General features: G+C 54.6%; 1 protein-coding gene across 1 annotated transcript in view; it reads right to left on the reverse strand.

The window, feature by feature from the left end:
* Positions 1 to 1,938: 1,938 nt before the first annotated feature.
* The window catches only part of SIN3B (SIN3 transcription regulator family member B), a 30,428-nt gene continuing 6,314 nt past the window's right edge, over positions 1,939 to 26,052 (reverse strand). Inside the window, exons 3-16 of the mRNA XM_074337968.1 lie at positions 20,017 to 20,139; positions 18,789 to 18,878; positions 18,192 to 18,310; positions 16,294 to 16,501; positions 15,369 to 15,485; positions 14,048 to 14,286; positions 13,177 to 13,360; positions 10,492 to 11,110; positions 9,821 to 9,990; positions 6,991 to 7,164; positions 6,538 to 6,630; positions 4,902 to 4,996; positions 3,949 to 4,153; positions 1,939 to 3,849 (exon numbers count right to left, since the gene is read on the reverse strand). Of these exons, the coding sequence (XP_074194069.1) occupies positions 3,619 to 3,849; positions 3,949 to 4,153; positions 4,902 to 4,996; positions 6,538 to 6,630; positions 6,991 to 7,164; positions 9,821 to 9,990; positions 10,492 to 11,110; positions 13,177 to 13,360; positions 14,048 to 14,286; positions 15,369 to 15,485; positions 16,294 to 16,501; positions 18,192 to 18,310; positions 18,789 to 18,878; positions 20,017 to 20,139 (2,667 nt within the window). The 3' untranslated portion in view covers positions 1,939 to 3,618. The remainder of the gene's footprint in view (positions 3,850 to 3,948; positions 4,154 to 4,901; positions 4,997 to 6,537; positions 6,631 to 6,990; positions 7,165 to 9,820; positions 9,991 to 10,491; positions 11,111 to 13,176; positions 13,361 to 14,047; positions 14,287 to 15,368; positions 15,486 to 16,293; positions 16,502 to 18,191; positions 18,311 to 18,788; positions 18,879 to 20,016; positions 20,140 to 26,052) is intronic.

Below are 26,052 nucleotides of genomic sequence, written 5' to 3' on the forward strand. Positions count from 1 at the left end.
GTCTCGATCAGCTGCCATCGAGAATATAGTGGTATGACTCCCCCATCCATGGCTCTGTGGGTGTTCCTTTTTGGCCTCAACATATCCTGCGTTCTTGTGTGGGAAGCGGGAGCTGAGTCCCTGCATTAGTTTCCTCCCTGGGACCCCAAATCTGAGTCTGCTTGACCGTGCCATGGTCTGGAGTTTCCACACTCAGGGCAGTAGGGAGAAGGTACTGGAGAACGACGGGGAGGGCAGAGTCGGAATTCCTAAGGCCCCAGCTTATGGAGGCTTCACCCCATACCCCAATCCCTACAGGCTCCTATGAGGCATGTCTTACCCCCACCACAGACCCCTAAGACTGCCTCTAGGTCAGGTTGCTTTTTAGAACCATCAGCCTCATTGTCAGCCAGGACATTGGGTGTAAAAAGTGCTAGCTGTACCTCGCAAATAGTCAGCAAGGCAAACACCCCTCTAGTAACAGAGTAAATGTTCATCAGGTCCCACCTGAACTGTTCCCCCACTGACTCGCAAGCAGCACACACCACCCCCTCCACCATGCTGGACGGAAGGGCAGGGCAGCCGCCTGAAGGAGGAGAGGGGATGCACAGAGCAGTGAGGAGGGAGGGCTGTCCTTTCACCATGACCTAATCCATTGCTGGGGAAGCAGTGGCTTCAAACAATAGGCCCTTAAGATCTGGCACTTTCCTGGGTGAGGAGTCTGGTCAGTGGGCGGCGCCTCCACCCAGGGCCTCACCAGCCTGCAGCCTAGGTGTCCCCGCACCTAGTTCTCATCTGTGGCTGTTGTGCCCCTTCCCAACATGGAGCTGCCACTTCCCAGGCCAGTGGGAGACCTTTCCTTCAGTCACTGTCCAGGAACGTCATCATGCTCACAGGCCACTGGAGGGCAGGGACTAGCAGGGGTGTCCACCAGGGCGGGAATCCTGGGGCCATCTCAGTTCTGCCCACCACAATGGGACTGGCTCCCGTCTGCTCTCTTGGGACCAGGCGCCCTTCGTGGGAGCTACAGAAGCCACCATTTGTACCTCAGGGCCTGTCTTCCCAGTGCTTCTGACTGAGGGAGGCTGCTGGGGGCCCCTGAACACCCCCAACATAGGCTCTGGGCCGGAGCCTTGTTCGTCAAGCTCCCTGCTACTCTTTACCCTCTGGAAGGGTAGGTGGACACCACCAGGGGCAGTGCACGTGCTGGTGGGTCGGACATGGGCAGAGGGGGTCCCTGGGAGGCAGCAATGGCCCCCCACGGAGGTCAGGACAAGTCCTGGGAGAGGACTGGCCAGGTGGGCAGGGTGGTGCCAACAGCTCAGGGACCTGACAGGTGAGGCCTGGCTGTGGGCACTTGGTGGGCTGAGACGAGGGGAAGATACAGGGTGCGGCTGGAGGGGCTGGCCAGTTCTGCTGTGGAAGCCGCAAGGGGTGCCAACTAAGAGGCCCCTGAGCACAGCTGGGGGCTCCCCCATCTGGAGGTGGGGTTGGAGGAGTGGAGGCAGGCCGGGTGGGAGGGAGTGCTGCAGATGTTCGGGGGACACAGTGATTGGAAAGATGTAGGAAGTGTGGGAGGAAGGGGGAGGCCCTTGGGGGAGCAAAGGCCTCAGGACCTGGTATCACATGTGAAGGGTAGAGAAAGCTCAGAGCAAACACCATGTCCTGAAATTGGGTTTTGCACGCACAACACTAGAAGGAAACATCTCACATTTCTATTGAATATAAAAACCGAATGGGGAATAAATAGTCTAGAAAACGCTCCCATATGCGGCTGGGGCACCGGCCCATAGGAAATGTGACTCGCATTGCGCGGGGGCAGTGCGGGTTCCTCACACCGGTTCCGGGAACCTCCGGGTGCGCAGGCGCGCACACGCCCGGTGGCTCCCACTGACTCACCTGGCAGGCAAAGCCGCCCTGTGATTCACCAGCAGGAAATGACAGACAGAACCTCACAGCTTTACGTCAGTACTTTTTAACTTTAATGTGCAAATAAATAGAAAAGGAAACTACATTCAAAATAGCTGCAAAGGAAGTCCAAGCCCCAGAACAGAAATTCTTCAAAAACGCAAGAGCTCCCTAGAAGCATGCAGGGTCGGGGCTTGGAGGTCTGGCCCGCACCCCAGGCCCCTGTGGAGGCACAGGGGGACTGTGGGCTCCCCAAGGGGCTGCCAGGTGGGGCTGGTTCAGGAATTCCGAGGCTAAGTTCCCTTCTTAAAAATAAGGATGAGGACAAAGTGCCTGGATTACACTCAAGAAAACACGGGCAGCGAGACCCCGGCAGGGATGCCTCCGTATGGGCCCAGGCCTAGAAAGCCTTCACGAACCTCAAGTTCCACAGGTGACTTCTAGAAACACGTCTCCACTTCTGGGAAGCATGGGTATGGCACAGCTCAGCGGCAGGAGGGCGAGGGCTGCGCCAGCAGAGAGGAGGCTGCACAAGCTCATTCCGGGCCCATCTGTCTGTGGATCCCTGTCTGCCGGTGCCAGAGGCCTGGCCGGGGCTTTCAGCGGTGCCGCAAATGTAAAGAGCTGGTCCCCAGCTTGAACTGCTTGTGTTCTTGGCACAGAAAGCCTTGGATGCCTCTGGGGACGGTTGCCTCAGCCCCGATGCCCATGCCCTCCCCAGGGGGCGACTGCGGGATCAGCAGTGTCATGGCGGGTATGAGGAGGGCTCTTACCCCCCAAGAAGCCGAGGGTCTTCGCTGTTGCAGAAGTTACAACCACTGAGAGCGCGTCGAGGAATAAATATGTGTGCATATATGTATTTCTAGCATGTCCATCTTCGGTACATGACCCCGCCCACGGCCTCCCCGTGTGGGCCACTCAAGCTGGGCAGTTGCATTGGGCCGAGCCCTGCCCTCTCACAGACCCCGAGTCCGGCTGCCAGATCAGCACGGGGTTTGGCGTCTCTGTTTTCTAGCGTGGGGTCGTCCGGGCCATTTTGGTGCTGCCTGTCCACCCCGTCTTGACGTAAACACAGAATCCTAACCGTTCGGCTGAAAGGGCTCTTCCCACTTTCAAAGTGATGAAGACCCACGTGCCGGCGGGGCCAGGCCAGCGTCCACTCTGCCAGATGTGGGCGTCACCTAGCCTGCCCAAAGTTTCTGCAAGTTCTCAGAACCACTCAGGAAGGACATCATGCTTTTAAAGCAGGTCCACTGGCCCGACTCCTTGGGTGCTGGGGGCTCTGGAACGCTGACCTCTCCCAAATGTGTACCCTTGCGTGGTCTGTAACTGACTTTTCCACGTGACCTGTGCACAAAAGGACCAGTGCGGCCCTGCCCAGGGATTTGGCACTTGTGAGGTAAGCGCCTGGTAGGTGTGTGAATGCAATTGCTTGTTCCTCAGCCAGTGTGTGGATCCTCCTATTTCTGGTGGGGGCTGAGTCCCCAGAGTTCAAGTGCAGGGGGTTCAGGTTCAGCACAGGACAGGCCCAAAGGAAGCTGAGGAGCTGAGAGGGGTGGCGGTGTGGGGCTGCAAGCCGGCACAACCCCCTTCTCTGGAGCTGGCAGCCTGTAGCAGCAAGGCTGGGGGAGGCTCTGCTTCCCTTAGGTGGTTCATGAAAATGCCCCGATGGACACGTAGCTGAGGACGCGACCGCAGCAAGCGGCGTGTCGTGGTGGCCATGAGGGTCCATCAGGGAGAGGCCGGGCGGCGGCTGTACTGCACACGGTAGCGGGTCACGGGCAGGCCATGCACGTGGGCTGTCTCGCAGAGCGTTTTGCAGGGCACCATGTCCTCATCCTCCTCGCCCATCAGCCAGTCCTGCACCAGGCCGGCGGCCTCCACGGTCACGTTGTCCTCCAGCCAGCGGCCGTGCCACTCCTCAAAGTGCTGGTGGTGCCGCAGCAGGACCAAGGGCTGCACCTGCAGGGGGCGGGGGGGGGGCAGACAGTCAGGGCCCTGGGTACCCCCAGCCGGCTGTGGGCTGGACCCAAGTCCCCAGCAGGGCGACGGGAGGGGCACCTGCTTGGCCCGGCAGAGGGTCCCCCGGCGGTACATGTAGTCCTCGGAGTTGACGATGAACATCATCTTGTGGGAGCTGAGCTTGAAGCGGCAGTCCACGTTGCAGGCGCTCTCCACCCCCACCAGCCGCTTCCAGGAGCTCTTGGCCTCGCCACGCAGGGCCCGCACCTGCTCGCACTGCCACCTGCGGAACTTCTTGAGGTTCCTGGGGGCCAGAGGAGGATTTGCGGACGAGGAAATCCTCAGCCGGACTTCCCAGGGGTCAGGGAGATGCAAATCAAAGCTAAACACCACCACCCAAACCCTTCAATCCAGGGAAAAGCAAACCCAGTCACACACTCGTGCTGGCAACGCTGGGAGGGGCTGCCTGCCCTGCTGGCTCCTCCCATTTGCTTCCTTGGTCCCTCCAAAAGGGATGGCCCTTGCCCAGGGTCCCCCCTCCCCAAATCTGGCACCCCTTTCTCCTCAGTCCCTCTCCCACCCATTTCCCTCCCTCCTCACTGGGACAGTCTCATCTGAGACTCTCTCTTCTTATCAGTGGGTATGCGACCCTGGGGACCCCTCCTCTCAGGCAGGTCCCCACCTGGCAAGTGGTCCCCACTTGAATCTAAACACCCACCAATGGCCCGCACTGATCTTACAATCTACTGTCTCAACCTGGCCTGAGACGAGACCGGGTCCCAGAGGCCATCACTCCTGCCTCTGGAATGGCTGCCATTTCCAGTAGCTTCTCCCTCAGGGTCCTCACCACCCCCCCAACCCCTCTCCTCTCTCAGGCAAGGCAGTTCCCTTGTACCCTCATGGTCCTAGGATTACTGCTCTGCTCACCCCCGACCTCACAAGGGCAGGGCCACACCTCACACACATCAGGTGCCCAAGAAGCGCCCCCAGATGGAGGACACTGTTGCTCAGTATCAATTAACGACAAGGAGCCTCCCTGCGGGTCCTCTCACCTCTGCAGGAACACAGGCTTCAGCAGGAAGCCCTCAGTGGGTGAGCTGGCGGCACCCTCAGTCCCCACGTATTGTTCCACGTACCGAGCCAGGTGCTGGGGGACAAAGTGAGACACAGCTATGACTTCCCGTGCACGGGGCCTCTCTGCCAGCACCGGAGCCCAGGGCTCCCAGGGATGTGTCCCCACCCATCTCAAAGCTTTAGGGGGATAATAGCTCTTGAGGACCCTGACGCTTGAAGGAAACCTCCCGTCTGCAGCTAGGGCGGGATGTGCACACCCAGCCACGATTAGGCAACTTATGGTATTTTGTGCTTAAATGGAGAAATCCCTTCTGTGTAATGATCTTTCTGTAATTGTCATGTGGTAAGTTCACACAGGGGACGGAGGCACCCATATGGAGGAGGACAATGGGGTCCAGAAGGACAGCAGGACATGAACAGAAGTAGGAAAAAGGAAAGACCAACTTGGAGGTGGGGGTGAGCAAACGGCAGGGCTTGCAGGGGCCACCCAGGTCAAAGGTGGGCATGGCTGGTAGTGTCCACCCTGTTAAAGCCAGAGGCTCCTCCAGACAGGAGTTTAACAAAACCTCATTCTGGAAACTTCCAGAAGGGGCAGGGTATGCAGGTCTCCACCCTCACTTGTCTTGGAAAGCGTTTCCTGTGTGGGGAGTCCTGAAGCAGGTAAGGAGGGCCACTGGGAGGGGAGCCCCGTGGCTGTGGAGGGTGGTGGGGTTACGGGCCCTGCTGCCAGCTGTCACAGTGAGGGCACCAGGGTCACGGCACCTTCCCGTTTCTCCAGACACAAAGCTCCTGAGCAGACTTGCTGCTCCAGCTCCTGGTCCACAGATCTGAGCTGCTTGACTCGAGGTCAAAAGGCAGCAACAGAAATCGTATTTCTGATGTCTTTCTTTACTGCTGCTCGACTCCACAAAAGGATCCAGTGCAGCAGTGTTGGGACCAACTGTTGTGGTTTGTCTGGGAGCAGTTCCTAGGATGGGGGGCTTTTGGGAAGAAAACCGGGAATGTCCCAGGTAAACTGGGAAGAGCTGTTCACTATTGTGGGTTGAACTGTGTCCTCAGAAAAGACATGTCTAAGTCCTAACCCCTGGCACTAATATATGACCTCTTTTGGAAATAGGGTCTTTGAGGATATAATCAAGTTAAGGTGAGGTCGCTCTGAATTAGGGTGGGCCCTAAGTCCGCTGCCTGGTTCCCTGTGAGAAACACAGGGGAAAACGCCTGTGGAATGTGTGACTCGGAGCGTAGGCCAGGAGGATGACCTCCTGGTAATTGCAGCTAGGGAGCCGGAGTGCTGAGCGTTAGCACAGGGGGTGCAGAGGTCACACAGCTCGGGGTCACGGGCTTAATGGGGATGCCACGGTGTCTATGGGAGGAGCCGGGAGCTAGCGTTTGGGGGAGAGTGGCCTGGCTCTCACGACCCTCCTGCCCTGGGGCACACCCTTGTCTCCCGAAGGGTCATCGGAAACCCCCATCCCACCCTGGGCTTCCACGGAGAACCTGTGGCCTGTGCTGGCGCACGGGGCTCTTGGGGCGGGAGCCCCGGACGCTCGCTGCCCACGGCCACTTCTGGCCCCGCCGCGTGCACAGGCACAGAGCGTGGCGCTGTGGCCTCACCTGCACCTCCACGGGGTCCTCTGTCTGCGCCTCCTCCGTGTCCAGGAGCTCAATGGTCATGATCACCTGCCCTTTGCGTTGAAGGAACATCACCTGGGGAAGGTGAGGGACAAAGCCGCAAGTCAGGGGAACAGCAGGGCCAACACAGGACGAAGTGGAAAGGTCATCAGTGACCTGACTTCACCAGCCACCAGGCCTAGACCTTCCTCCAGGGACCACGTGCTGGGTGCCCACCTCACAGGCTCTGTGGTGCCCTCGAGGCTGCGCCAGTATCCGGAGGCCCAGTTAAGGCAGTGCACACGGGACCAGCTGCAGCAGAATTATGATGTGGCCCACGCACACCCCCTGCCCCCCACCGGGCCCTACAACAATGGCTGGGCCTCCTGTTGGGGGCGCCCCACCACCACCCAGCACCCCAGCCTCACATGGGGCTGAGTGTGGCTGGCCTCTCACCTTGAAGCAGTTCTCGTCAGCCATGCACCGCTCAGCCTTCCACTGGTAGCTCGTCTCCCTGGCAGCGCGGACACAGCGGGAGGACAGGTTCCCGCCAGCAGCGCCCCGCTTCTTCTCGTTCAGGTAGAGCTCCACCACCTTCAGACAGACGTCATCACTCACGAGGTGGTGCAGCTGGTGGGGAGGGAGAGCCAGGGGGTGCCAGGTGTGTGACCCTCAGGAAGAGCGAGCACAGCCGCGGCTCACACCTCCTGCTGGGGACCCCCCCTCCATGTGGCGGAGCCCATGATGAAGGCCAGGACCTGATGGGCATGGAGGGTGACTTCAGTACAGGGTGCAGAACAGACCAGATCAGACCAGACTAAAACAGACCAGACCAGAAAAAGACACCAGCAAACCACAGCAAACCAGTCCAGAGCAGAGCAGACCAACCTAGACCAGAGCAGCAAACACTGCCTGGGTGTGAGAAGCACACAGAATAAATGCAGAAGAAAATGTTCTAAAATGGGGATGTTTAACTATCTCAAAGCGTTGGGAGGAAGCGTGGTTATCGTCCCTAAATGTTAAACTATAAACACAATGAATTCCTTTAATTCCTACAGACACATTTAAAACCATGTGACTCGGCCCCACGGGGCACTAGCTGCAGCCAGACAGGCTGGACTCAGGGCCTTGGGTTCTACCCCCGTGTTGCTCTGTTGAATGAATATAGTGACATGTAGATACACGCGGGCCTCATACAGTGCCTGGCATGTGGGAGGTTCCCAATAAACACTGGCTTGTTACTGAAAACAAGAAATGTTAAAAAACAAACAGACAAAAAGAGGCAAAGAGTGAGGCCACGGCCCCTCCAAGGCAGGTTATAGATGTCGGCATGGAAGGGCCCTGTGAGCAGCCAGCCCAGGGCATTGCCAACTGGCTTTGGTGGAGTCACAGCTGTCCCTAGAGCTGTGCCCGTTGGGGACTGCCTTGGCCCTAGCCCGGAGGTGAAGCGCTCAGCCCCATGGTGTCTGCAGGGCCCCATGCCCGCTTCCCCATCACCAGGCCGCTTGGCCATGACTGGATGCTGACAGCGGGGACACAGACCCAGCCCAGCACGCAGAGGGAAATGGGAAGGCTGCGGAAGACGGGTGAGGTGTCACAACAGAGCTTTCTGTGTGTGTCCTTGTAGCCAGAAGCTTCTCACTCATCAATGAGGAAAACTGGCACATGGCGTAGATGCGTTCTTCACAAGCCAGGACATTCACACAGCCACAGAGGGATGAAACGGTGCCGACTCCGTAAGCTACTGGGGAAATGTCATGTAAAGCACAGTGAGAGCACACTGCCCCCTCAGCCCAGGAGCCAGGAGAGATCGCCAATCCCCGGCCCCAGGCAGGATGCGGAGCGCCCACTGGGAAACCAGAAGCTTCTGGGAAACCGAGGCTGGCGGGCCTGCCTCCACACCATCAGGGGAATGCAGGAAATGCCCAGATGGGCACTAGGAGATATGCAGTGCTGCTCCAAGGGCCCAAATAGGAGCTTATTCCCTGGAACCCTTCCAAGGCTAGGACGAAGGAGCCACTGACATCCCAACAACCAGGAATGTCGCATAATCAAGCTGCACAACACAAGCCAGATGGGCGGTGTACTTCCATTTACACCCAGCTCAAGATCAGAAATCAGGGTAGTAGGTGCCCAGTGCAGAGTGACTGGGAGGAGGGTGGATGGGAATATCCGTATGTGAAGACCCACTGAGCCGCGCACTTAAGATCTGGGCACTTGTCTGTGTTCTACCTCAATAAGAAGTTTCTCAAACCTGGAAGGAAATGCCTTTTCTAGAATGTTCCCAGTGACCGTTTCTGGGTGGGAGAGTAAGGACATTCTTTTCCTGGCTTCTCTTCCGCTTTACAGTGAACAGCCTTACTTGATAATCAGGAAACAAAAGTCAAGTTGAAGAACAACTGCAACGGTAACTGAGCAGGAGCAGGACCCACGTCGGGACCACACCCAACCCATCTGGGACTTTGCTGTTTACACTTATGCGACCAGTTTCCTCTCATTGACATTTGCCTGTGAGCAATGTTTCACGCCTGTAAGTGATGCTGATGCCTGGCACTGATATGCGACACGTTCCCCCCCTGCCCCCCAGTGAGCTAAGATCCTTTCCAGTGGCCACATTACCACCTCAAAAGGCTTGTCAGCAGGGACTCAAATCCTTGCACATGCTCACAGCAGCGTTCCCCACAGCAGCCAAAAGGGGGCAACCGCCCAGATGTTCATCCAGGGATGACTGGAAGCACACACTGGGGCCCAGCCACACAATGGAACATGATTCAGTTACAGGGAGGACACACTGACCGCACTACATGCAACACGGATGATCCTGAAAAATCACGCTGAGAAGCCAGACACAAAAGACCACACAGCGTATGATTCCGTGAGGAAGAGACGTGTGCAGAACAGGCAAATCCAAGTACAGAAGGCAGACTGGTGGTTGTCAGAGGCTGGGGGAGGGGATGGAGAGTGAGTGCTAATGGGGACGGGGTGTCCTTTTGGGGTGACGGCAATGTTTTGGAACTAGATATAGTGGTTGTATAACATTGTGAATGTACTAAATGCCACTGAGTTGCTCACTTTAGAATGGTTGCTATTATGTTACTTGACTTCTACCTTGATTAATTAAGAAAGAAAAAAGGAAGCTGCTGACACGGGGCGAACTGCAGATCATGGGAGTCTGGGAGGGCTGGTTTTCAAAGTTGGGGACAGGCAGGGAGTCAAGGGGAGCTGCTGCTGCCCTGGGTGTCACACCTCCTGCCAGCCTGCCGGCGCCCGGCCCTCGCTTGCTCACCTGGCGCGCGATGCTCTGTACCAGCTTGTCCATGGTGAAGCCCACGTAGGCGTGGATGGTGAACATCTCGCGCAGGGTGTCCTCGTACTGCGTGGGGTCAATGGTGCCATCCAGCAGGCTCCGCACCATGTCCAGGAAGGCTGGGTAGTATTCTTCCAGCTCCACCTCACCTGAGGGCAGGCGCGACCAGGTCACCCAGGGCCACAGCCACGAGCCCCCACCAGAACCGAGCAACGCTCGTTCCCCACCTCCCGCTACAGGTTTTCTAATGTGGGCCCAGGGCTCCAGGACAGAAGCTCGGGTGGGCGGTGGTTCCACGCATCCAGGCTTAGGGGAAAGCACCCAGAGCTTCGTGCTCGGGGAGGGTGGGTGAGAAGCGGTGATGGCTGTGGTCTGGCAATGCCATTTTCCTGGTCCTACCAGGGCACTACAGCCAAAGGGGTGCTACCGCTCGGGGAGGCTGGGGAAGGGTGCTCAGGACTCTATTTTTGTGACTTCTCATTTGACATTTCTCATCCGAGATAATGTCATCATTTCACAATGCCAAGTCAGAAAAACTGCGAGGGGACATTTCTGCCTATATAAGCTATGAACCGGAACCCTCGGGGCCCACAGGGGCCCTCAGCACCCATGTGTCACCCCAGGGCTCTGGCAGGGTCTGGGGGACTCACTGGGCTGCTTCAGCCGCAGCTCCATGGCGGGGTCATTGCCCTTCTCCCGGCGGCCCTCGCACAGCAGCTTCTCCCTCTCCTTCTCGGTCCGATACTCCAGGAGCTGCTTCTGTGCCTGGCGGTAAATCTTCAGGAGCCGGGAGCACAGGGTCTGGTGGAGGCGCAGGAAGAAGTACCAGTTGTTGTTGGCGAAGAAGAGGCTGTAGACATCGTCCAGGGCCTTGTGCGCTGCTGGTGGCGGCGGCGGTGGAAGCTGCTGCTCGGCCGGGGGACCCTCGCCTGCAGCCCCCTTCTCCTCTGGAGGGCTACTCTGTGGCCCAGGAGCCGGCTTCTTCCGGTCCCCGGGATCCACGCTCTGCCCCTGGGGGCTCCCCCGGCCCTCGTCGGCGGAGTCCTCAGAGGCCGCCAGGTCCAGCTGCTGAGAGAAGAGGCTGGGCACGAACTGGTGCAGCAACTGGTGGATGGTGGCCTGGTCCTCCTTCTGGATGGCGGGCTGCCGCTTCACGTAGTAGCTGATGAGCGCAGCTGCGTCCTCCAGGATCTGCCTGTCCTCGTACACGAAGATGAGGTGTGGCTCGCTGGAGGGGGCGCTGCGGCCCTCTGAGTGCTGCTCCTGGTGCTGGGGACAGGGTGGCCATCAGGTGAGCATTCACCCACAGGGAGAACCCGAGACAGGGACCCGGGGCTGCAGGGCTCTGATGGGGTCACACTGCCCAGCAGCAGGACCAGAAGGGGACCACACTCTCTATCACCAACTACACCTGCAACGACGCCTGGAGTCCCCCAAGTCTAGCTGACCTGGGCTGCCCAGTCCAAGCTTCCCATGGGGGCGAGGAAGGTTGAGGGCAGACCCTGGCCTCTCTGCCCACCATCAGTCATTCATGGATGCTCGACAGACCTTGAAGACTCGGCTCTGCTTACCGGTGAGCCCTCCCCTCCCACAGCCCCTCACACCTGGCCCGTACACTGCCTGTCCCCTTCCCACCTGCCACAGCCTCCACTGTCCTTTCACCCAGCACAGGCCTGCCACCTGCCTGCTCCCGTTCACCTGCCCACTCCAACCATCTGCCCATTGAGCAATCTGGCCAAGAGGAGGACAGCCAGCACCATCACACCTCTCCAGGTCCCCCCACATGGCTCAGCAGAGCACCCCAGCACCTGGTACGCCGCCCTGCAGCCTCTCCGGCCTCAGGGCATCCGGTGCCCCTCCACTGATGCTTCAGGGGCAATGAGCTCTGTTCTGCTGTGCACAGGACCTTTGTATGAACCTGTCTGCTTTCTCCTTGCAGAACTGGGTTGGTCCCTGGGTTCACCCCTCCCTTCGGTCATTATCTAGCTAATGATTTTTCTTCCCCACACATGAAGACAACCACGACTTCCCCCAGACCGCCTCGAGCTGCCTGATGTCAGCCCCTGACGTGGGGCTCACGCAGGCTTTTGGGAAAAGTGAGTGTGGATTCCAACCCTGTATAGGTGGGACCTCCTGAGGGCAGGGCCTGGGCCTCCCCTCATCAGCCAAACGTCCCTCCCCGCTTTGCCCCCAGGGAAAGAGCCAAGGAACTGAAAGGTCAGTGGTGAGTCTGCTGGGCCATATTATCACCCCCAATTTGATGATGAACCGTGGATCCTGGTGTGGGAGGGTGGTCTCAGGCCTCGAGGGCCCACCTGCAGACTAAAGTGAGGCGGCTGGACGGGCTGTAGGGTGGAGCCAGGGGATGAGGGGTGGGCCCTGCAGGGGTGAGGGTGCCCCAGGGCGAGGGAGGCAGGAAGGGAGAGGCTCTCAGGGACCCCCAGCTGTGCCACTCAAGAGCCAGGAAGTCTAGCTCAAGCGGCTGGCTTCTCTGCCTTTAAGTTCTGCACCCTAAGAGGAGCTATGACCCCTGGCTGCTTACATGAGGAATAAAGGGGATAAGTGACCCTGCCAAGGCAGGTGCTCGGTCACTGAAGCTGCCCTGTCTCTGTGACCTGGGTACAGTCCGGGAGCAGTGGCCCTTCCTCACCACTCGTCAGAGCTCTGGCCGACCTCCCTGACGGCCACATCCCGCGGCCTCCACCTCCGTGCTGGGCCTCCCACTGCAGGCGCTTGTGAGTAACTTGCTCCCTGCGTGCATTTCTAAAAGGTCCAGATCCTCAGAGCCCAAGAGCTGGGCCCTACCTCAGTTCTGTGGTTCGGGCCCCAGGAGCCTGGATGTTCCAAGTCTGGCAAGAGGGCACAGTGCAGCAGCTGGAGGTGGAGCCCCGATCTCCTGCAACTGGAGCCACCTCTCATGCCTCAGTTTCCTCACTGCTAAAATCTGGATAACAGTACTGCACAGAAAGGTCTGCGAGCGAGGGTTATGGGATGCTCCTTCTGGGTGTTCTACCATTGCCTGACATACAACAGCGGTGGAGAAGGGAAAGCTGCTAGTATCAGGCATCTAAGGAAGGTGCATCAAGGCCCACATAGGGGGAGGGAAGGAGGGAGGGAGGGAGCGAGGGGAGAGACCCCTGCTGACAACTGCAGAGCCGCTGCAGCCCTTCCCCCGGCCAGCCCTAGTCTGGGTACCACAGCCATAACCCTCCTCACCCCTACACGGCCCTGTGAGGGCGATGCCACTGACCCTAACTGTCAGAAGCAGAGGCCCAGAGACCCAGTGCTGCCTGAAGCTAAGGGCCTGCTCAGACCTGGACAGAGGAGGGCCTTACCTCGTCATAGACGCTCTCAATCTCATTGAGCAAGCTCTTGGAGCGAAGGGCCTTGGTGTCGTTCTGCTTGAAGTTCACGGCCTGGTGGTCTAGGGACTTGAGGTATGCCTTCTCGTACTGCTCCCGCCAGATCTTGTTGAAGCCCTGCTGGGCCTCCCGCCACTCCTCCTCCTTGGCCTTCAGCCTGCAGGGACCAGAGGGCTCAGCGCAGGGACCACATGGGGAGAAGCTGGGGCGCCTGCCTGAGTCGTCCTGCACAGGACCAGCCTGTCCACCCACACCAGCCAACGCATTCTGAACTCGGGACAGCCAGCTCCCGACCTGTCTGTGTACGGGGTTCTGTGTTGAATAGAGGGAGGGAGAGAGGAGGCAAAGGCTCTGGAGATCCAACGCAGACAGTGTTACTGCCAGAACCCTGGCCTGGCTCCTGCCGCTGACCACGCCCTGTAGAGCTATTGGCTCGACTCTGCGCCCATGAGGGAAGGGACTGTGTGGGCCTCGCTTGGCTGTCTAACCCCAGGGCCGAGCACAGCACCCGACTGAGGGCCACCACTTAATCGACTGACACCTGCTCACTAGCATAGAAGGGCTCCTAAGACGTCTTCTGAAACAAAAGGCAAGCCACGGTATAGTTCCCACTCTTCACGTTCAGATCTGATTATGTCTGTGGTGGAATGTGCTAGAAGGACACAGACGACCATTAACCGTGCTTGTCTCTCAGGAGAACAGGGAGATGAAGGAAAAATGGAAACTCTAGTAAGCCAGCCTGAGACCCCACAGACACCCCTTCTGCTAACGCCTGTGAGAAACAGCACTAATGAGCTCCCACGGGGCCCCTGTGCTGGGCGGGGCAGCCAGAAGCTGAGGACACCTTTTGAGGACGACAGGGACGGCGGTGACAGGGTTTTTCTTGAGGCTCTCAATGATCTCCGGAGCCTTGTCGCCATAGATGCGATGGATGGCACGACGCTGGATCACCTCTGACGTGCCTCCCAGACAGTCATCCAGCCGGAACTTCTCCTGGTCTTCTGGCGCCATCCGGGACAGCTTCTTCTGTACGCTTTCCAACACCCGGATCGTGGCCAGGTTGGTCTCCAGGACTACGTCTAACTATGGAGAGGAAGGCAAGAACGGTCGGCCATGCGGCTGGTCCTGGGGGCCGCAGGGAAGGGCCTGGGCTAGCAGAAGGGACACTCGGACAGAGGTAACGAACGTCATGTCTGAGGGGGGATGACAGGCCTCAGGAGGAGGGGCCTGATGAGGGTCTGGGGGCCTGATTACCGGGCTGGCATCTTCCTAGGGAGGCGCAAATGCAGGACTTGGTGCTCAGGGACGGGCGCCCGGGAGATGCTCACTGCTGGCTGACTCCCTTCAGGGGCATCAAGAGCACGTTTTGCTGGATGACTCTTGGGGCAGAGGCTGAGGGAGCCAATCCCCGAAGGGTACATACTGTGTGCTTCCATTTATGACAGAGAGAGAGATGGAGGGCAGGTCAATGTGGCGAGGGGTCAGGGCCAGGATGGGGCCAGGAGGGGGACACTGGGCTATAAAGGGCAGAATGAGGGGTCCTAGTAGTGGGGAGCTGTTCAGTATCTTGGCAGTGGGGCTGGATACATGAACTTCCACAGGGGGGAGAACTGCACAGAGCCGAATCCACACACACACACCACACATGCACACATACAAATATAGTCCCACTGGGCAGATGTGTCAACGTCACTGTCCTGGCTGTCATACTGTGACGGACTACAAGCTGTGACCATTGGGGGAGGGAACCTGGATTGCTCTGTTATTTCTTACATTGCATGTGAACCTATAATGATCTCACAAAAATTGGAAAAAATTAACTTAAGCTAACGTCATTTTATTTCAAGTAATTAAGTTCAAATATATATACTTGTATCTTAAAAATGAAAACAAAAAGTACCATTGCCCAGCTAGCCCAGAGGAAAGCAAGGCAGAAAAGGGACCTGCCAGAAGCTGCCCTGTTGGAAAGCACTGGCACCCGATACTTGAAAGGAGACTTGTTGAGGAGGTCAGGATACATCTCAGGGAGAGGAAGATGAGCTGGGGGAGAGTGAGAGGGCAGGGACAGGGGGCTGGGGGGAAGGGGAACAGCATGCACCTGGGCCCCCCCAATCCTGGCTAGGACTCAGGGCCGCTGAGAGGGCCCCCAGTGCTAGCACACGCACCTCAAAACGCTCATCCTCACAGCGATGCAGCTGCTCCTCATAGGGAGTCTTCTTGGAGCTCACGAAGGTGGAGTCCTCTGACCAGGAGGGGAAGGAGACCCAGGTGTCATTCAGCACCTGCGTCAAGAGGAAACACTGTTATTGACATGATGGCCCCCAGCGGCCAGGACTGTTGATATGGGAGTAATACCATCCTGATTTGACAGGAAATCCCCTTCTCATACAAATAGTAAAATTAATTTTAAAGTGGCCTTAAGAGGAAACGTGACTTTGACTAAGTGAACAAATGCTACTTCAGGGGTAAGGCAATCCTTCTCTGCAAAGAGCCAGATAATAAATATTTCAGGTTTTGTGGGCCACGTGGTCTGCAAGGACTACTCAGCGCTGCCTTTGTCCAGTGAAGCAGCAGCAGGCAATATGTAAATTAATGGGCGTGGCTGTGTGTCAATAAAACTTGACAGACACAACAGGTAGACTGGGTTTGGCAGGTTTGGCCCACAGGCCATAGTCTGCTGACACCTGGACTATACTTTGGAATCCAGCAGGCACTCCTGAATTCTGGAAACACAGTAACAGCCGGTCCACTAACCCCAAAGGAGTGTTCAATGGTCAAGCTAAAAGGAAACATACTGAGGGCAGTGAACTGGAACAGAGCACTTATGGCAAGAATAAATTAAGGCAAAATGATGGAGGAATGTGCCAAAGCCTACGCTGGCACCGCAGGCTCTGTGGCTTACCGAAATTGCCTCGGGTAAGAAACCGTCATCTCTGATCAGGTATTTTCTTTTGCCAAATCCCAGCAGCATCCATTATTCAACATTTGGGGGGTTGATAGTCTTTCATCTGACACATGGGGGTGATGAGTGTTTTTGCAGGGGACGGGGGACATGTATCACACAAGCTGCCAAGAGCCCTGGGGAGCTACCTCCTTGCAGATGGCTGTCCTCCCACTGCACTTGGGCTGCTGGTAGGTTTTAGGGAGAGCCCGGTAGCTGGATCCAATGCGCTTGCAAGACGCGTAGTCGATTTCCCGGCTTATTCCATCCCCGGATCTGTCACTCATGGGTGGGGCGAATGACAGCTCTTTCACCCCCAGGAAAGACTTAAATTGTGCAAAGAGTTCTGGAAATTTCCTTCAGAAATAAAGACAAATGGTAAGTGGGTACCCCTGGGGCTTTCTGGGAGTGATCTAGAGATTTCAGAATGGCTCTGTGTAGATGCCTGTGGATAAAGATGGTCGGAATGCAAGGTCAGGGAGGAGAGGCAAGAGGCGGGACCTAGCATCAGATGTGCGTCCCAAGCCCCACTTGGAAGTGAATCTGTACCCCCCCCACCCCCAAAACTTTGTCACCAGCCAGGCCCTGCCACTTGCAGGATGGCCTTGAAACATGCTGGGAAAGACGACCTAGACTGGCAGACGCTAGGTAAGCAACGTTCCTTGACTGGAAGAGGTCGGGGTTGGCCAACTACAACCAACCTGCCCATGCTTGTCTTTGTAAATAAAGTTTTATTGGCAAGGTGACATCTATTCCAGACTCATTGCTTGTGGCTTCTTTTGCACAATGCCAGAGTTGGGCAGTCCTGACCCTTGGCCCTTGACAGACTGTCAGTGAAGCTCTGCTCTGGAGCATTCCCATGGGAGACACAGCCTGGGAACACCCTCTGTAGATATGCTCTGACGAGTATAATGTATGTTGATTGAAAGGTTTTCATGCAATTTACCCCAACATCGCCTGGATTTATGTTAAAATGAATTATCAAATCCTACTGAAAGGGTGCAGTTACTATGACAGCTGGCACAGTGATCCTGCTGTCAGAGCCAAGCGGTCTCCCCTGAGGGTGTCTTTGGGGCTAAATAGGTCACGCACAGTCGTCTATAATGCATGCTCACCATGTTCCAGATTCTATTTAAGGGTTTAAGAGCCCGTGTGGAGTTTTCTGAAACTGAGGTCAGACTGGCTAAGTAATCTGTCCGATGTGACAGCACTGATGAGGGGGAGGCAACCCTGGGATGCAGCCAGTCCCTTCCTAAAGCACATTGTGCAGGAACTATGCGTGCGCATTCACCTCCTAGAACGTCCCTGCATGCCCAGCAGCTGCCCTGGCCTGGGCTTTGCCCACACAGTGCGGCCCACACTCTGTAACTGGATGTACTGGAACCTGGTTGCTGACCTGCTAACGGGGTTTCTCTCTGGGCAGCTAGGGTGCTAGGTAGTTTTTCATTCTTCCTGCAACTTGTTAGAATTTTAGAAGTCTATATTAAGAGAATCTCCAGAGTTTTATGCTGGTGGAAAAAGCGAGTCCTGAAAGGTTCCATACTGTATGATTCCATTTATATAACACTTTTGTTATGTAAGTTAGAGCAGGAGCACAGATGAGGGGTTGCCAGGGGCCTGGGGCCGGACAAGGATGGGAACAAGAAGGATGCGGGCATGGGCAGCAACGGTCAGCACAAGGACCCTTATGGTTCTGGAGCCACTGAGTACCTTGACTGTCGTGGTGGACACACGACCCTTCCCAGGTGATAAGAGCTACACACACACACAAAACAGGGAAACCTACAAGGATGGGTGGGTTGCCCAAACGTCACCATCATGGTTGTGGTGCTGACTTCAGATGTTACCATGGACAGAAGGGGTCCTAGGATCTGTGTTCTTCCTTACAACTGCAAGGGAACCTGTAACAAGCTCCATAACAATTTCTACTTAAAGACCACATCGAAAAAAAACACCTATTGTTTTTCAAAAGCGATAGCCCAAAGAAGGGTGGACAGAGTGTACAAAAATAAAACCCCTGTGAGGAGTCTGGGGTAGTACTGCTCACCCTAGAAAAGGACTGACGAGCTGGAGGAGCTCAGAGCCGGACACCAGCTCCTGATTGAAGAGCGCGATGCAGCGGAGAAAGTTCTCATAGACCTCCTGGCTCTTCAGGACCCTGCGCACCTGTGAGGAGAGCAAGTCAGGGGGCCTTGCAGGCCGGGCCCAACCCTTGCTCCCTCGCCCACTTGGTTCAGACATCACTAGGCGCACACAGAGTCACCGACCCATGCATGCTCTAACACGACTGGCTGTGGTGTGCAGGGCAATACTCTCTGTGCAGCCATTTGTAGCTAAGACAGCATGAGCATGGGGTCATCTCACTGGCTCGGCCCACTGACCCTGGGTGCCAATCCCAGGACCATCCCTGCTTTAGAAGAGCCACACAGCTGAGGAGCGGCAGATGTGTCCTTATATCCGCTTGGAACCTGAGCTCTGCTGCCTCTTGCCCACCATCCACCACGTGCTCGATGATGGCACACACTCCCTTCTCCTGTGAAAGCTGGTGCCAGCCCCCTCCTCCTAGTCCCACCCAAGAGCTCCCATCTCCACCTGTTCCCTTCCCAGGAGCCCCTGCTCTGCACATCTGAGCCCCAAGGGTCACCTTGTCAAAGAAGGAGAACTCCTGCAGAGTCCCATACTTCCCCACAGCGGCAATTGACAGGTCTTTGGTACCACGCAGTTTCATTTTCTTCTGTGGAGAGAAATTTGTGCTGTCAGTGCTCTGCGTATCCTACAGGCAGCCCCTCTGTTCTTCTTTGTCAGAGTCAAGACAGCTCTCGCACCAAGCTCTCCTGATGGGAACCATCATGGGACGCTGGATGAGATCTGCCCGGGACCCCCCCCAGAGGAACTTCTCAGGACCACCCACCTCCACCCGTGACCCAGTGAAAGATAAAGGTCACATGACCACCCTACCCACAACCTGGGGTCTAAATCTCAGCAGCTTAAGGATTTTGATAATAGGCAGGAGCATCATCAAGTTGAAACCGTAAGGGAGCGGTGCCCCTGGATACAGTACCAGACACCTCTGCTGTCTGTCCTGTCCCATGGGCCGTGATGGTGACGGGAAGGGGACAGGAAGAGGACAGCATTAGTGGGATCCTAGAGAAGTCCAGGTTTTAAATCTCTGTGAAGACTTTTGTCTCTAAGCTGGACTAGGACCTAAGCTTGGCTGTACACCTGAGGCATTGGGGATGCTACAGAACCATCTCCGAAGTGCCTGAAGAATGACGGGATGTGTCAAGAGGACATAGGAGCCAGAACGAGGGGCCCCACTGGCCAAATCTGGGACAGTCTGGGCATCAAGATAAACTGATAGTCATGGATTATAACCCGAAGTCCATGGTGATATAGGTAACTAAATAAATGGGGATAAAGAGAAAGCCCACCCTTATAGTAAAAGTCACCTAGCATATGCACAAGGAATGATGGAATTAGAAAATCACTATCATGTGTGATGAGTGCAACAGGAGCTGGATCTCAGCCCCTCTCATGCCTCAGCAGGGCACCTTGTGCAGTGACCAACCTGCACAACTGTACAGGGACCTTGCCTATGAAAGAGTAGTGATTGTGAAAAGGAACAGATGGAGCATTACATCCTGTTTCTGCAGGAGGGAGGTAACACTCCTCACAACAATCTTGTGAGTTGGGGGAACAGATGAACAGCTACCTCAGAGGTGAGCTGACGTCCCAAGCTCCCACAGCCGGTCCATTTCAAGCCATCCCGGGGTCCAGACTGAGCCCCCTGCCCCAGGCCTGCTGCTTGGGCCGTCTGCATGTTGCTCCTCAGGTCTTCTACTAGTGGACCTACACACCCAGCTGACAGTTACCTTGGCCGGTGCTGACACGGGACGGAGGAGTGAGGGCCGGGAGCGCTTTTTGCCGTGTTCCAGGTTTTTCTCATGCTCATTCTTTTGGACACTGTTCATTTCGCAGGGTCCATTTCCTGTGAACTAAGGACACACACGCAGGAGATGGTTAGCACTGCAGAAGCTCAGCCAGGCCCATCAGTGCAGTTCTCCATTTGTCTGAGTGCACAGAACCGCCTTCAGCTCGGCCCACAGCCCCAGCAAGCACTGCCACGGGCCAGGGGCTCTGTCCACAGGTGAGGTGACCGCGGCTCTGGAGTTCATGTTTACTGGGGGGGAGATTAGTGTACCCAGATCATCACAGCATAACACCACGAGGCTGCGAGAAGGCTCACAGAAGGCTGCCGGGGAGGATGGGTCCTGAGAGGTGAGGGAGGACTCAGGATAAAAACACCGGACTTGGGCCTGGACATGTGGGGCTCACCTGACGGACCACTGATAATGGGGGTCTGGGGTTCAAGAGCACCGCAAAGAGAAAAAGCATTTCCGACAAAGACTGGCATGTGCAAAGCCCCGGCAGCAAGAGGAAGCAGCGGAGAGCCGCCAGGTCACTCAGGGGCCTCCAGCCAAGTTTGTACTGCTCCTGTGAATGCGAAAATACTTCCGGGGGGCAGTGTCATCACTCAGTGGGGACTCATTGCTGGTCGTTTACGTCCACCATGAATTAACGGGTCAGAGATGTTCGTCCCAAGCGGGGTATCTATAGAGTGTTAGCAATATTTACAAAGAACAGTTCTGGAAGAATCTAGTCAGAATGTGCATCTATGCGAATGTGCTGGAAAGCTGGAGCAGGCAGGGGAGGGTAGATGGACCGCATCTCTTCTGCAAGATGTGTGCAGGGCCAGGGGGCACATGAAATCACCCCACCAGGGACCTGGACTTGGAGATAACACACGAATGACATGCTGTTAACCCAAAGCGTGGGCTGGGTGAGCAAATCATGCAGCGTCCAACAAAACAGCAGCATCTATCAGACCAGCGTGAGCTCTGTGTCTCTGTGTCACTGCTAGGGATGGGCATACCTGATATTCTTACATGAAACAGGAGAAAAACAACCCCAGTGGCAGAACAGTGTGCCATTTTTTTAAATAAGGATAAATATTTCTTTGCACATGCAGAGGAAATTTCTGGAAGGACACATACTATAAGATACTTGTGAGTGTTTAACTCTGAGCAGAGTAACTGGGAAACTGAAGATAAGGAGGGAAATTTACTTTTCATACTTAATTGTCTTACTGATACTCGATTTTTTCACGAACATATACAATTTTATAATAATTAGAATGACAATAATAAAGTCCTATGGTTAACTACAGGCCAAACTTGTCCCTTAGGGGACAAACTTCTTTGGAGAGTAGTTATCCAAAGATTCAAAGTTGCTCCAAGAACCTTAAGTGGAAAAATTCTCCTTCATCTTTTTGTAGATGCCAAAACAGGTGGAAACACCAAGGAGGCAGGCGGGTGACACTATAACAAGCACTGAGTGGGATGGGGACGCCAAAGGTGCAAGGGCAACATGAGTTAACAGCATTAGCTAACTATCCCACTTGGTGAGCATTTGAGATAGATCGACCCCCAAAGCCCATTCTGCTGGCAGCGGTATACTCACCATGCTCGACCTGTTTTTCTAAATAATGTTTTATTGGCAAACAGTCACATCCATTCATTGACACATGATCCAAGGGTGCTTTCCCACTAGGATGGCGGAATTGAGTCTTTGCAACAGAGGCTGCCTGGCTTGCAAAGTCTAAGATACTATCTGGTCCTTCATAGGAAAACATCTGCCAAGTTTGATTTAGGCCAAACGCTTGAGTTTAATTAGGACAGTATCAAATTTCATCTTTGGTTTTTTTCCCTGCAGTTTTAATAGAAATCCAAAAATTAATATAAAGGACCGTGAACATAAAGATCACTTTATGTAACAGATTGTACATGGGTGTTTCTAATAATTTAAAAAATAATTCAACCTTTTTAAATGTGTGAGATAGCTCTAATCACCCAATATACACTAAAAAACTCTGCTGAATTGACAACAAATACCATTTAAAGAAACTGTGTGGGTAGGCAGTTTTCTGAGGGAAATGCTTATATTTTTTAGGGAGGGCTTTATCCAGTCCAACTTTGAAAATTCCCAGTTGTGCCCACCAGGGGGCGCTGTAACCACAGCCATCAGAGGACAATAGGCTCCACTCACCTGCTCTAGACCTACCGTGTTTCCCTGAAAATAAGATCTAACCGGAAAATAAGCCCTAGCATTTTTCAGGATGACATCCCCTGAACATAAGTCTGAATGTGTCTTTTGGAGCAAAAATTAATATAAGAGCCAGTCTTATTTTCGGGGAGACACGGCAGTGCTTGAACAATCACCACCAAGATGAAAATGTACGGAACTAAGATAGCCCTTGCCAAAACACTTCTGAGAGTTGGGACGAGCAGTGTGGCCTAACAGTTTTATCGGTTACCTGGTGTCTGCTGTGCACTGCTCCCTACAACCCCAGGCGATGGGGCTCCCTACCTGTGATATCAACCCCCAGGGTGGTTCTGCTCACAGCTCAGCAAAGGCAGGACCCTAGCACAGCCCCGGGCTCACCCTGGCCAGGCCCTTCCCTAAGGAGTCTTCCAGGCGGCCTAGCGGAAGACGTGTCCATCGCCACTTCCTACATGAAGGAGCTGAGGCTCGGGAAAGTGACCTGTTAAGGCTTCTGCAGCTAGAAGGTGACAAAGGGAGACACGAACCAGGTGTGCGATCATGAGCCCTTTGCTCCAGGCGCTGCACCCACCACCTCCCATCAAGGCAGGGCTGCTCTCTTGAGCCTCCCTGGTGTGTGGAGAAAGGGCATGTTCCTGGCCCCTTGGCCTCCGCCAGAGCAGCAAAAGCTGGCAGGGCACTTGGCCAGCCTTTCTTCCCTGTAGCCATGAGGGTGGGCTGCCGCTGGACCACTCAGCACTAAGGCAGTGGCTCTGAGAAGGCCGGCCGGGGATGTCACTGTGCACTCACCTTCCTGTGGGGATAGAGTTCAGGGAAACAGCTGCCAAGGTCAAGGTCAGAGCTGAGATGTGAGACCCAGATTTAAGAGAATGGGATTCAAAGAATCCATAAGCACATGAGGGGGCAAGATGGGGCTTCACTGAGTGTGACAGACAGAATGCAGCTCAAGCTTCTAGGGAGGCAGGGAGACCTTTGACGAATGGAGGAGAAAGATGGAGCACTGAGCATGTGCCCGGCCCTGCACGAGGTGACTGAAGGACAACGGTTTGCCGAGTCCCCATTCGAGCAGGACGACCTGTCAGTCCCGTGCCAGAGAACGAAACAAGGCCTAGGAGATGATGTGACTGGCTCAAGCCCACCTGCCGTGCCTGAGGAGGCTGAGCAAGTGCTACGGCCCGGGCTGGGTGCTCACGGGGCTCTGCCAAACCCCTCAACTCTCTGAGGATGCCTGAGGTTCCAGGCAGGTTGGAAGGATGGGCTCTGGCTCCGGGACTTGATGTCAGCCCCACTGATGGACACAGAGCCTTTCTGACTTGGGAGTCAGGAAGGGTTTCCTGGAGGCATCCCTGCTTAGGGACAGTGCTGTGTCCTGGAGACAGTGACATGGGGACAAGCCCCAGCCCATGCCCTGAAGTCCATCTGCCTGGACCAAGAGTCTTCACAGCGTCCAAACCCAGACACCTGTGGCCCCTGATCCCCTCTGAGACCCGCTGTCACCCAGCCCTGTTCCCCCTGCATCTTCACTCACAAGCAGACCTGGGAGAGCTGTTGGTGCTGCATCCAGCACGGGGCAGGGGAGGGGGATCCTCCTGTAAGCGGGGGGTCCGCTTACAACCCAAGTGGTCATCAAGGGCAGAGGAGAAGAAGGATGAAAAAAGGAAACAGAAGTGAACAAACTAGGAAGAGAAGGGAGCTTCCTCAATTGAATACAGGGCGTTTGGGAAAAACCCACAGCTCACAGCACACTCAGTAGTGAAAGACTGAAAGCTTTTCCTCTAAGATCAGGACGCCTGCTCTCACCACTTCTACTCAACACAGGACTGCAGGTTACACTACAGCGATTAGGCAAAAAAATAATAAAAAAAGAAAAGAAAAGAAATAAAAGGCATCTAAATTGGAAAGGAAGAAGGAAAACTATCTTTATTAGCAGGTGGCATGATCTGCTCTATAGAAAAATCCTAGTGAATCCACAAAAACGATTAATGCTAATAAATGGATTTAGCAAAATTAAAGGATACAAAATTAACATACAGAAAGCAGTAGCGTTTCTATACACTAGTAATGAATGACTGAAAAATGAAATTAAGAAAACAATTCCAGGGGCCGGCCCGGTGGCTCAGGCGGTTAGAGCTCCGTGCTCCTAACTCCGAAGGCTGCTGGTTCGATTCCCACATGGGCCAGTGGGCTCCCAACCACAAGGTTGCCAGTTCAATTCCTCGAGTCCTGCAAGGGATGGTGGGCTCTGCCCCCTGCAACTAAGACTGAACATGGCACCTTGAGCTGAGCTGCCTCCCGGATGGCTCAGTTGTTGGTTGGAGCGCGGGCTCTCAACCACAAGGTTGCCAGTTCAATTCCTCGACTCCCGCAAGGGATGGTGGGCTCTGCCCCCTGCAACTAAAATTGAACATGGCACCTTGAGCTGAGCTGCCGCTGAGCTCCCGGATGGCTCAGTTGGTTGGAGCGTGTCCTCTCAGCCACAAGGTTGCCGGTTCGACTCCCGCAAGGGATGGTGGGCTGTGCCCCCTGCAACTAGCAACGGCAACTGGACCTGGAGCTGAGCTGCGCCCTCCACAACTAAGACTGAAAGGACAACAACTTGAAGCTGAACAGAACCCTCCACAACTAAGATTGAAAGGACAACAACTTGACTTGGAGAAAAGTCCTGAAAGTGCACACTGTTCCCCAATAAAGTCCTGTAAAAAAAAAAAAAGAAAACAATTCCATTTCCAATAGTATCAAAAAGAATAAAACACTTAGGAATAAATTTAACCAAGGTGGTACAAGATGTGTATACTGAAAACTATTAGGTTGGTGCAAAAGTAATTGCGGCTTAAAAGGTTAAAAACAACTGCAAAAACCGCAATTACTTTGGCACCAACCTAATATAAAACACTGCTGGAAGAAATTGACAATTTAAATAAATGAAAAGATGCCACATGTTCGTGGATTGGAAGGCTTCATACTGTTAAGATGTCAATACTCCCCAAAATAGCTGAAAGGTTCAATGTAATCCCTATCAAGATCCCAATGGCCTTTTTCACAGAAATGAAAAAGGTGATATTCAAATTCATATGGAATTGCAAAGGGCCCTGAATAGCCGAAACAACCTAGGAAAAGAAGAACAAAGTTCTCACAGTTCCTGATTTCAAACTTACCACAAAGCTACAGTAATCAGAGGAGTGTGGTGCTGGCATAAAGACAAACATGGAGATCAGTGGATTAGAATGAAGAGTCCAGAAATAAACCCATACAACTGTGGCCACTGATTTTCCACAAGGGTGATAAGCCCCTTCAATGGGAACAGAAGAACAGTTTCTTCAACAAATGGTGCTGGGACGACTGGATCACCACACACAAAAGAATAAAGTTGTACCCTTACCTTACACCATATACAAATACTAGTAACTCAAAATGGATCAATGACCTAAATATAAGAGCTAAAACGATAAAACTATTAGAAGAAAACATAGGGAGAAACCTTCCTGACCTCAGCAGGCTTGGTAATGAATTCTGAAATTTGACACTAAAAGCATGAGCAACAAAACAAAAAATAGGTAATTGAACTTGATCAAAATTTAAAACTTCCGTGCATCAAAGGACACTAAGAAGGAAGAGAAAAGACAACAGAATGAAGGAAACTACCTGATAAGGGTCTGGTGTCCAGAATATATAAAGAACTCTTACAACTGCACAACAAAGACATACAAACTGAAAAATGGGACTTGAATGGAAATTTCTCCAAAAAAGATATAAGAATGGCCAATAAGTACCTGAAAAGATTCTCCATT

This window comes from Rhinolophus sinicus, linkage group LG07 (genome assembly GCF_036562045.2).
Source record: "Rhinolophus sinicus isolate RSC01 linkage group LG07, ASM3656204v1, whole genome shotgun sequence".
NCBI classification, from domain to species: Eukaryota; Metazoa; Chordata; class Mammalia; order Chiroptera; family Rhinolophidae; genus Rhinolophus; species Rhinolophus sinicus.